The following is a 13,044-nucleotide window of genomic DNA, read 5'->3' as shown; positions in this document are numbered from 1 at the left end:
TGTCAATCCTTTTACAAGCGCTTAATCGAATTGTTTTTATAATCTACATCTTTGCTAATAGTTTACATCTAGAAGGCAGAGAAATGTTGATGTAGTTATGACAGTGTCGACCATTGCAGTTCAGGAGAGCATTTAATAGAGGTCATCACTCACAAAACTTTGCACATATACAGTTAAATTCTGTCCCATTTTGACTGAAGGTAAGAAGAGAAAAAGAACATCACCTCTTACTTTATGCAAACTCCCACTTAAATCCAATTTGCACACAAATGAGAACACAATGTCGCAGTGTCCCCCAACACTACTGTCCGCAGGCTAAGATCTTGTCTTCAGCACATATGCGAATTAATGTTAATAGAATGGCGTGTCGATGAGTCAAAGTGTGTTTATACATGACTGCTGTCTTTACACGTGTTTTCAGATGCTGTGAATCTGCATACAGATGTACGCTAAAATAAAAAAGCCAGCACATCACAGAGAGACAAAATGGTCTTGAAACAATTTCACGGTATACATCTGCATGACTGCACAGGTATGTGGTTATAGGAGTCAACACAGAGAAAGAAAGAAAGTGTGAACTCTCTCTGTGTGTCCCTGTAGTAAATGAGTTTCTCTGGTTCCCAGGCAGCAGGAATGTCTAGGTAACTGAGTTCTGAAACTCTCCAAAATACAACATGACATAATAGAAGGAGATCAGTTTACAGTTCGCCCTGGAAACTCTCTCATACTCTCTCTCTTCCACACACACACATACTGTAAATAATCACAAAACAGAGCACATACATCATATTACAAATTATACAGATAAATAAGCACTGTTTAGATGGAAATTTACAAGAACCAGTCGAAACCAACCAGTCAATATTTTTTCCCATGTGTAGTTGAGTCGGCTCATGGGTGTGTTTTTCCTAACAAACGAGAGCATGTCTATAAACCGTGACCTCCTCAAAAAAAAAAAATGCTGGCATAATTTTAGCTGTCAACATTAGCCTAAGTAAACACAACACAGCTATATTAATAACTGTTTTGACTATGAGACCACATCAACACAGCCTCTACAATGCTCTCACAGCTCACAAAGACATTTTTTTCTAATGAACTGTGACTAAAACATTTACACAAAAACATTTGGGTCGATTTTCTTTCATTCGGATTCAGTCTTATAAATTTTCTCATTGGAATTGACATTGAGTCACTGATAAATTGCTTTTTACAATTTAATTGATGGATGGAACTCATAAGCCCAGGCGGAAATCATGTCTGGACATGCCCACTCCATTTAACCAGCCATATCCCCTTCAGGTACATCCGACTGCCCATGTTAAAACTCAGGATTACAGGTTTAGTAGTAGAGGAATTGAGAGAAGAATTTATAATTGTTGGTGTAGCTTTGCAGCTAAAGATCTAGACTGAAAACTGAAAGATTAAAGATTAAAACCCTGCTGGGAATGCATGAGCTAGCACCATTGTTTGTGTGAAACTGACTGTAAAAAAAAAAGAAAATATATATATATATATATATATATATATATATATATATATATATATATATATTTTGCATAAAGAAGCTTAATTGAAGCCTAATTAGCATTAGCATAATGAGCAATATATTATATTACATATTATATATACATATATACATATTTACACATCCATATATATTATTTTGATCTAAATTTATACCGATAGGTTGACAAATTATTGTTTCTAAACAGGATAAAAATCCATCAACTATCATCACTCGCGATAGTGGGAATTGTCATGAAAAGTGGCTTCACTGTCTTTATGCCTAATATAATTTATTATTCTTTCTTTTGATTTTAGGGTGAAATTATGACCCAGACATGTTTCTGTGAGATTCATTCATTCATTCAGCCATCCACTTAACCTTAACCCTACACTTTCTCCGTAATAAGAAAATAAAAGTTTGGATAAAGTGTCAGCTGATAGTCAAATTACTAAAATTAGTATCCTAGCTGATAAAGGCTGTGGACATCTGATCAAATCTGCTATGAGGTTTGACCTCAGGTGTGTGTGATTAATTAGGTGGAGGGTTACTAGAGAATAAAGTGTGCGACCTCAGGCTGATTTAGGACAAATGTTACAATAATAATACAGTTAAATCAAGTAATGATTAAGATTAACTACAACCCAGCCCATAAAAGGTGCTACATGAAACTGCTAATCATGAACACAGACACTGTGATAAATTAGCACAGTATGCTGGGCTGTATTATTACAGAATTTTCCTAGACTGAAACTATTTGAAAATATATAGATTTTTTTTTAATCTCGGAGTCCAATCACCTTTGTTTGGGCTTCCCAGTACTTGGAGATAAATGGTTATAATTTATGTTTAACTCGGTTCCCGAAAATTATAATCCACATGTAAAACTATGTGCAGCACATTTTGCTGAGGACAGCTTCCACAATCTCAATCAGTTTAATGCCGGATTCGCACAAAGATTATTCTTGAAAGATGGAGCAGTTCCCTCTTTGTCTGGAGAAGGCGTTGTTTATGGACCACAACCGGTAAGTGTATTTTATTATTTAAGTTGGTGCGTTTAACAGTTTCTGTAAAAAAAATGAATGCGATTTTCATGCGCATCTCGTCAGTAAAAACGCTCCTTTGATTATAAGTACATCTCAAATACATGCTCCTGCCTACTTGCTTCTTAAAACTAGTCTAATCACGTTTCCAGGAAGGCAGCGTGCGCTCAGCTGCTGTCGAATCGCAACACAGGAACCGCTGGCCCAATCAGAACTCGTTACGTATTTCTGAATGAGGGACTTTTTAGAACCAGGAAGTCATCAGCCCGTTTTTATGACAGTGAAAACAGCGGTATACAGATAGGTGAATTGTGTGAAAAATACTGTTTTTTTTTTACACGCGAAACATGAACACATGTTACATTGCACACTGTAAACACAATCAAAGCTTCAAAAAAGCGTGAAAAACGGGACCTTTAATTTTACTTCACCTCCCATCATCCCAGATCATCTGACCCCCACCCCAGTGTTTGTGGCATTAGATTTAGGTAATAACCTCACCACTAAAGACATCAACACAAAACGATGATTCCCAAACCCCACAATCTAGAGTTCACACACATCCACTTCCTCTCCACATCCATTCATCCTGATCACAGACGCCCTCATCTCTTCTTTTCTTGTCACAACGAAAGAAAGGGAGAATGATGATCTCATTTACTGTGCTACCACATGAAGGCCAACAGCTTCAATCACAACACCATTAATCAGGAAACTCTAAACAATGGAGGAGCCACAATGCGTTACAGTATGACAACACGGTTAAATGTTGAAACACATTGTGTGGGTCATCACTCAAGAACCGACACTTACAGCGTGAACTGAGAAGCTGGAAGGATCCGAATCCGAGCGGAGGAGAAGAGAAAAGAAGAAAGCCAAAGAGAGAACGGCTCACCTTTCGTCATAATACCTGCGCTCACCTGTTTGTCTGCTCACCTGAGGCTGTGGAATCCTGATACCCCCCTCTCCCCTCCACCTGAACCACCACACAAAGATGGACAGATAATATGGTTCTTTCACTCCCTTGATGCCCACAGAAATCCATTCACTCTCTCTCCCTCACCCTTCAGCCCTGCCCTGAAACTGATCCAGACAGACGTTTTCCTCCAGAATTTTCTCACACTCATAGTTTAAACAACCCAACATACTCGTACACACTCACACACTTTAAAATAAAACAAAAAATATAAATAAATACATGGGGCTCCATGATAATCACAGTAAGATCTGTTTTATTGTGAATATCAGAGTGGCTCAGTTCACAGTAAATGCAGCAGAATTCTGCCGAATTAAAGTCTTGTGGATTTTAAGTGTTTAAAGCTCAAGGGTATGTATGACTGAAAGTAAAGAATTAAGACATAAATATTAGCATTGCAACTTGTAGTGTAATATTCATTTTTTATTTTTACAATACTACACTATTGTTTAATTTATCTACCTAATCCGGCCTGAAATACTATCACAACTTAAAAAAACAATGTACTGAATATTTGGGTGTGCTGTATATTTGCATGCTATTGGCCGTACATGCGTATTTGTACTGAAGAAACAGACGTCACTGCCATTGGCTGCCAGTTTACTTTTTTTGGCCTTTCATTTGCATGAATTTGTGCAATTATAAATGTTCTGATGTGTGCATTATCTTGGTAACACACTGTATACCTGTGGTGTAGGTGGCTTTGGATATTAGTATCTGCCAAATGGATAAATGTAAAAGTAAAGCAAATATATGTAAAAAAAAAAAAAATTGGTAGAAGAGAGCATTCATGTCTGTAATGCAGCACCATTGTAGAAAGTAATTACAGCAAGAGTATACTGTAATATTTTATATGAGAGATATGTGGGTCATTAGACTCATCTTTCTGTTATCAGGGGTTTCTGTGACTCATCGAAGAGTTTGATATACCAACCACTCCCTTTAGGTTCTGATGGTAAGATTGGTGTGATGACTTTGCATAGTGACAAGACATTCTTTACCTCAACCACAAGACAAACAATAGAGTTGGTTTCCTTCTTGGGGCCCAGGGCAACCCTATTTTATGTTCCTGTTTTCTTTGAGTTTGTATGAAGTTGAAAAATACACACCAGTATTAAATCACAGTGGTCAAATTAAAGATTTGCTTTTAAGTCAACGATTATTGGTCTATTTGTAGTGATAGTGTCTGCTCTATTACTGCAGGCAATGAAACTAGTGATGTCAATTTGTCGGGAAAATAAGAGAGAATAAATATGTTCTACAAAAGAAAGAGCCAGAAAATGACGAAACACAGAGGGAGAGTAAGAAAGACACATTTTCTAGTCAAGACAATGACCACAGATGAAATGAATGAAAATAGAAAATATGAAATAAACAAGCTGTATATTATTATATGTAGGTTTGATTTAACCAATCAAAAAACAATTCTGTGATTCGTAACGAAACTATTTTCATTGGTCCTGCTGATATTCAGCACAACAGCAAGACTGCAAGTGTGATGTTGCTTTTGTGACACTTCAATAAACAAGACACGTTCTGAATAACTGATTCGGACAAAATATGACCAAATGTTTTGTTTAATTTTTGCTCCATCAATGAAATGGTTTGGCTAAAATTTTGGTATGGACCGGTATGTGGCAAACACAGACAAGCAGAGAGACAATGAAATGTCCCAGTGACATTATACAAAATATCAGCACTCTCTGAATGCAGCTTATCAAATCAGAGGACCAGAACAATATTCATTATGTTACAAAGGATATTCTTTATCTTCAGCCACTACAACACCAATAGATAAAAATGAAAAGTTGTGCTACAATCTTTCACCCTCATCTTTTCCCCTCTTTCTCTCTCTCTCACACACACACACTATCTATCCATTGTAATCAATAAGTGTTTAATCAGTTTAAAGACCCAGGCTTGGAGAAAGCAAAAAACACTGACCGCAGCACTCACAGCGAGGTTCAGTAAAGATCACTGGCAGAACACATCCACCGTCTGGCCAACAGTAAGCCAGCATTACTACCTCCATATGCTCAGAATAGTGCCACTAAGGTCAGATCAAGGTTAAGTGAAAATTTCCCTATCAGCAAGTTCATAAAACAGCATGGCAGCTAATATAGGTTAAAGGAAACCACTTTTAATGGTGTAATCCAAAATGCAGACATCCCACCTCTCCCGGAAGCTCCGGGACTCCCCCGCATTTTAACAGTGGCTCCCTGACAAATTAGATACAATATCCCGGAAATCGTGGAGGCAAGGGAGATGACAAGCAAAAGGAAAGAGCTCTACTTAAGAGAGAGAGAGACATATGTAATGATATATAATCATAAACATAGCCAGATTTGAGATCACGATATGAGTGTCTGCATGTATAATTCAGATTAGATAGTTTGCAACAATATTTAGCATCATTGGTATGAAAACAGTCTTGAGGGCGAGGGCACAGCCTCTAACGTGTTGCAAGATCCAGCGATTATAGGCATTTTTGTACTTGTCTTTTCCATTAAATTTGACACTTTATAAAGTTAATAGAGTGGGAAGTTCCAATTTAGGGTCAGCAATATCCTTATCTTATTTGCAAAATATTTGATTTTTTTTTTAGCAATATCTGGCAACACTGCCCAGTAGGTACTTAAACTGACAGTTATTTATTCATTAATTTGTAAATTGTAATTTGTTTTTGCAGCTGAAATATGCTTGTGAGAGATGCGAGAAGTACATCCTAGCATAAATGGAACCTCATGAGTGGCTGACCTTGCACGCTCTCTTGAACCAAATTTTTTACCATACATTTGCTTTACTTTTATATGTATCTATTTGGCAGCTAAACCTCAGTTTTTTTAGCTTACATTTACCATACTTGATGTGCTCTTTGTATGTATGTTGGTCAATGTTAATATGTACATAAATGCCTAAAGGAAATCTGTTGGGTCTTATTAGAGAACTTAAACTGCTCGATTCATGTTTACTTCTTTTACGGTGTATCCATAAACTTTACAAACCTTTTGATTTAAAGCATCTGCGTTTGAGTTTTAAAGATGAACAAAAGTCTTCTGGATTTGAAACAACATGAGAATGAGTAAATGATTTTTTTCATTTTAATTTTGACTGAACTATCCAGTAAGATATTTGTAAGTTGATTTCAAAAAGTGTAAATACTTTGACTCTATAGTGCTATCAAACCATTGCCATGAGCAACATTGGTTACCTTTAAATTTGGTTGTTTTCCCCCATTTCCCATTGGCTCAACCAGTGTGTGGGGCGGTATATTTTTCATGTATTTAATGAATTCTTCAACCAATGGCAGAAATGAGAACATATTCAGGAAACTTGTGTAGTCTATTTTTGTAAATTCCACAGATTGCCTTCAAACACTGACATTATAAGGGCAGCACAAGTGATGTCTAGGCAACTGAGACAGTGTAATGGTGACATGACAGCTGCCCCTAAGAAAATTCCCCCCTGATATGTTCAGACATGCGCAATTGTCTCTATAGCAGATGAGAAAAATGTGCACATTATCCCATTGTCTTCAGAGCAATCTTTGGCAAAGGTTTCGACAACACATTATAAGTATTATAATATTATAATTGGGGTCACTTCATCTACAGCGATATCATTGACTTGATTGCAAATAAATGCACAGACACTATTTAACTGAACAGAGATGACATCACTGAGTTCAATGATGAACTGCCTTTAACTATAAATTAAATAAATTAAATACATTTAGCAGATGCTTTTATCCAAAGCGACTTACAGTGCATTCAGGCTATCAATTTTTTACATATCATGTGTTCCCGGGGAATCGAACCCCCAACCTTGCACTTGCTTGCTTGCTAGCGCAGTGCTCTACCAGTTGAGCTACAGGAACACTATCATTTTGCATTAATTACACACTGTTTTCCTAATGAGTGTTGTTCAGTTGCTTTGACGCAATGTATTTTGTTTAAAGCGCTATACAAATAAAGGTAAAAAAAAAGTATAATGTGGAAAGTTTTCCAGGCCGCGTTCACTAAGTTGATAAATAAATGAGAGTTGTACTCACTGGCCATGCATATTTAAATGGAATAACAATTTGTCCATTTCTGCTGTCACTTCTCTCGTTTCCATGGTGATGTAAGGTGTGGGAGTTGCCACCCAGGACAGGTGTGCTGCCAGTGCCATATGTACAGGTGCCGGTTGGTGCAACCCGAGCCTGGTACTCCTTCAGACAGACCTTGAAGTAGGTGTCACACTGATCCGCTGATGAGCAGCGCTGCCCCCAACTGGCCTGGGGGTCACAGCACTGCCCACTCTGTAGAAAGCCCAGAGGATTTAGCCATTGTCGAACTTGCACTTCAAATGTGCCCACCGCACACACAACCTATGAGAGTTCAAAACAGAAAGGTTAAAATATGGAAAACAAACAGGAAAACTTAAGTGACAGAGTGCATGAAGTCATTAAGATGAGAAGCAGCGCTTTCAGCCTCCAAAGGTGTTTAGAATTTAAATTAAATTCTCTCCCACACAAATAAACACACACACTGATTCTCCTGTCAGACAGTAAGACTCAGCGGTGCCTGTCCTCTCCCCGTGACCCCACGTTTATACAGGACCGCTGAATGGCTGTACTGTCCTCCTATTGTTCCATCATGGCATGTTGTCCCATTCCTGCTCCTAAAACACGGACACATCAAACACTCGGCAGATAGACCACCGGCCATCACTCTCCATCTCTCTTTCTTCCTCTCCCTCTGTCCTCTGCCAGGGTCATTCCCAACATACCTGTATTTCAGCGGTCTCTCTTGTGGAGCTGCATCACAGGGCTCATACTGAGACATTAAAACCACACATAGACTCAAGATGAACTCCTGCCATCCAACATCAGAGACAAAGACATGATGAAATTTATTTTTGCAAAACATAGGCTATTTACTGTCAATGTTTTAGGGGGAAGATACATTTTAAAGACATGGACTGACTAACTGTTAAAGTACTATTATCTAACTATACAAAAGGTAGGTGTTTAACCATACCTGATGTAGGTGTTTAACCAGGAATTATCCTTAATTTCTCCTTTTAATATGGAAGGCTGTAGTGTTCAAATGGCTATCCTCCAGCTGTTAATGAACAACTGCTACAGTCCACAATCTGAGTGCAAGTCCGTGTCCTATAAAGCACTGAAAACACAGCTGGTCTATCTGACACACTACTGCCCTGCTTCTTTAGCCCATGAGTTCTGCACACATGCAATATTACTCCAGGGACAACAGATTATTTTCAGCTGGCCCAGTAGTTCCGTACATTACCTCCAATATAATCAATAATAATAGCAGTAATAAAAATATACTGATATTTGCAATTTAGCAACATTTTTGCAACCATCATCAAAAAAAGAAAAAGAAAAAGGTTATCTTTTCATAAAAAAAAAAAAAAAAAACTAATTATTCAGCAAGGACACATCGCATTTTTCACAAGTGAAAGTAAAGACGTTTAAAATATTACAAAAGATTCCTACGTCCTATTTTGAAGAGCATGTAACAGTTATGGCTGCTGGAAATTCAGCTTCGCCGTCACATTAATAAATGTTTAAATATATTACATTTGTATAATATATTAATGTATTTCTATTTAACAATATTACTGTTTTACTGTATTTATGTTTAAATAAACGGAGCCCACTATAGTAAGCATAGGATATTTCTTTCAAAAGCATTTAAAAAACTGTACCAACTGAAAGAATAGCGTATGTCATATTCATATTCATATACTAAGTGATTATCAGAGTATCAACAAACCTCAACTTTGTTAGCCAACTGTAAGTAACCTTGCTACGTATACAACAGATTACATCAGCTACAGTAATATGCAATATGGTAATTACAATAATACATACATAATACATAAAATAATACATAATTACAAAAACATATATATATATATATATATATATATATATATATATATATATATATATATATATATATATATAATTTATTACTTTGCATTTAAAAACAACAATATATATATTAAAAACAACAATATATATGTTCATATATTCATGATTGATGAACATAAGATTCATAAGAAAGCGCAGTGCCTGAATAGGTCAAGTGACATCTTGTCGCCATATCGTTGAGTCTTGTTATTTATAGCCAAACTAACAATACAAAGCTGTGGATAATTTCCCTCCTCGTCTCTTTTGACGATAACATACAATAATTACAAATGATTCTCCCTGTAGAACCTTCTGCAACATACAGGCTTTCGGTTTTCCAAGAACCATCAAAGCAATTCAAAAACCAAAGTTCACGCTGCAAAAACGACAGAACCAAAACACTAGCCTTTTTCACACGCCCTCGGTGTCAGGACAGGTATGTTCATCCAGCAGAAACCCGCCAGAACACACACGCACTTTCTGCACTCAAAGGGTTCCCATCCCCAGGATCTGCCCTCCACAGCTGGTGAGGTGTCATCTCCACAAAACCCCAGCGGAGACCTCAAAGCCTGGAACAATAAGTGGCTGGGGTGGGATGTGTAGCATCGGGAGTAGATTCAGCAATGATTTGCCTTGGTTTTAATGCCAATTGGTTTTAAACAGAGCAGCCTTCTTTATCAAACCGTAACAGAGATTCATATTTTAAAAATCAAATGATGATATGTGTTCTCTAAATAAAGGCTAAGCCATTTGAGTGGTACAAATGGATCAGCATAATTAGAACCACTGAATGTTTTCTGGGAATGCAAACAAAAGCAAAATCAGATGCCTATGAAGAGACCCATTTCTCTTTATAAAATCTCCATGGCTGCTACTTTACTGCCTGATGTAAACATAATGAAATTAAAAATAAGCCTTGCTCTAAACACTGACATTTATACTGGAGCAAAATGATGCTTTCTTGTACAAATAAGCCAGTGCACCAAATATGCTGAGCCTGTTTTTCATTTCTCCAGTTTCAGAGTAAATGGTCTTAAAGCTTTGCGAGAACAAACTGGCATGTGCGTCAGATATATTGTTATATATGAAGCAAAGATGGCATGAGACTAATATCTGCGTGAAAAACCAGGCAATACGCCCCAAAGGTCGACAAGTGCAGCGCGCAACAAAGAAAGGATGAACAACAGGTGGCTGTCTCTCATCCACAAAGGTGTAAAACGGAATTATGGGGGTTCAACACCCCTCATTCAGGGTTAAACCTGCTAAATAACGACGCAGGAGCAGGAGGGGTGTGTTTTAAGTATGCATTGGCTTTTAATATAATATCAAGAATCGCAATTGTTTACAATTACTCGGAAATTGCTAAATGTGTTCGTTGGAGAACAACCATAGCAACATCAAAGCGGTCGTCGTCTATATTGGACGATACATTAACAAAAACAAAATGAATGTCATTGTAACATTACTTGTCACGCCACTACACACGAATGTATCTCAAAAATCCAACAGATTTGTTTAATAAGCTTACGCTTAGTGTTTGTTTGCGCGAGATGAACCCCAACTGACAGCGCCCAGAAAAACGACTGACAGAAATTGTTTTAAAAAGTTCAGCCGCATGAAAGCCGCTTAATGATCCGCACACTGGTGCAAACCACTCGTAAACAGCTCTAAAGTAAGAACAACACTTACCATCGAGAGAAAATAACCTTGGAAAGAAGTCAACAGCGCATGGTCGGCGTCTTACCTGCGGGTGCAGAGCGAGCACGAGCGCGAGTTTGAAGATCGCGCTCCAGTGAGGTCCGCGCTTTACATCCCTTGTCATCCCCCTTCCAGCACTCTTCCTGACCGTACTCGAGCTTTCCCAGGAGTGCCAACTCTTTCGGTCTCTACCCATTCTCATGGCAGACATTTGCGCTCTTGTTCTGTGCGAACGGAACAGCCTTTCCCCGTTCGGTGACGCTTTATCATAAAGACGGCGTGAAAACGAGCAAAGTCAATGTGGCACACGTAAATGATAAAATCACTGGAGCTTTCCAAACTCAGAGTCCAAGGTGCTTCCTCCTCCTCTAGCTCTTCCTCCTTCCACCTGCTACTCTAAAGAAGCTTTGAATGTTCGACCTGCTGACCTGACTTGAGCTTTTATCCCATTTACTTTCCCACTCTCTAAAAGCAGCTCTTTTCTCCCATCTCTTTACTGATGTCCTCCCAAAGCAAAGCGCTGCAAAGGGCGAGTGATGAGAGCGAGACCGCGCATCCCCGTGGGACGCACCAGCAGTGAAGTTGTCGGTAGAGGGTGTGTCCTCCTCCGCCTGGGAATATCCGTCACCTGTCTCTAACTTGAAAATAATATAGATATGTTTCCCATCTACTTAAGTTTGTGACAGACAAATATAACTCTATCATATTCATGGAAGGTCAGGAGTGCTGGTGTTAACCCAAATTTCACTTATAGAAAACCTTTAAAAATCAGTGTCTGAATTTATTTTGTTAATCAAGTCACCATCCATTTCAATATTAAAAATGTCAATAATAAATGAAACAAAACTGCAAATAAAACTGTAATCAGATACATGTAGCACAAGAAGGTCAGGAGTGCTGGTGTTAACCCAAATTTCACTGATAGAAAACCTTTAAAAATCAGTGTCTGAATTTATTTTGTTAATCAAGTCACCACCCATTTCAATATTAAAAATGTCAATAATAAATGAAATAAAACTGCAAATAAAACTGGAATCAGATACATGTAGCACAAATAGATAAACATGCTAACAACTCTAAAAACACATGACAAAGTGAGTGTCAAAGTCCAGCAGAAATACACAATTTTGACCGTTTTACAATTTTCCTCTAGATGATGGTAAGATCTGCAGGTACAAAAAAAGCAGCCTTGTTTGGTAGGGCTAAACAGCTCTAAAGTAAGACTTGATGATGATTATGATGATGATTTCCCTGAAAAACAAAGCTTTTTTTATTTAATTTAATTTCTTTCTTTTTTCAAGTTACTGCAAGTTAATCTGAAATGTGGAAGTCATATGACGTTGAATTTTTTGGATAAACATTCTATTTTGGAATGTTGTGCTTTTATTAAGCCATGCCATGTTCACTATTAACTGCAAATTCTTCCTCAAATTTCTATGCAATGCTAACAGTGAAAAGTATGCCAGTGAGTGTTGAAGATTTCACTGTGATGTAATAAACAGTTTCAAATATTTGACTCTCGAGTGTGAGATGCTTCAATTTTTCCAAACTGTAATGCAGTGACCTTTAGTAAAATCACATTCTGAAGGTGAAGAAATTGCTTAATTTAGATTTCTATTTATCTGAAATTTTGATTTTAAAATATGTAGAAATTTGTTAAACCAAATAGATTAAGAGATAATTTGTGATAAAAAATATATATATATATTTGGTTGAAAGTGCATTTTTAGTTTCAGTTGACTATAGAAATTAGATTTTAGTCACACTGTTTTTTTTCTTTTGTTTTTTATTTCAGTTGAGAAAAAGTAAACCGATTACTTGTAAAAAGTTGTAGCAATTGTAATTTAACCAGCAAAACTTTTTTGTTGTTGTTATTCAGTGTATGTTTCACATCTCA

General features: G+C 37.3%; 1 protein-coding gene across 1 annotated transcript in view; it reads right to left on the bottom strand.

The window, feature by feature from the left end:
- The window catches only part of LOC113061690 (protein jagged-1b), a 53,652-nt gene extending 41,828 nt beyond the window's left edge, over nt 1-11,824 (bottom strand). Inside the window, exons 1-2 of the mRNA XM_026231028.1 lie at nt 11,194-11,824; nt 7,578-7,895 (exon numbers count right to left, since the gene is read on the bottom strand). Coding sequence (XP_026086813.1) covers nt 7,578-7,895; nt 11,194-11,358 — 483 coding nt within the window. The 5' untranslated portion in view covers nt 11,359-11,824. The remainder of the gene's footprint in view (nt 1-7,577; nt 7,896-11,193) is intronic.
- Between the last annotated feature and the right edge of the window lie 1,220 nt (nt 11,825-13,044).

This window comes from Carassius auratus, chromosome 43 (genome assembly GCF_003368295.1).
Source record: "Carassius auratus strain Wakin chromosome 43, ASM336829v1, whole genome shotgun sequence".
Taxonomy (NCBI): domain Eukaryota; kingdom Metazoa; phylum Chordata; class Actinopteri; order Cypriniformes; family Cyprinidae; genus Carassius; species Carassius auratus.
This window is presented reverse-complemented; position numbering and strand designations above follow the sequence as displayed.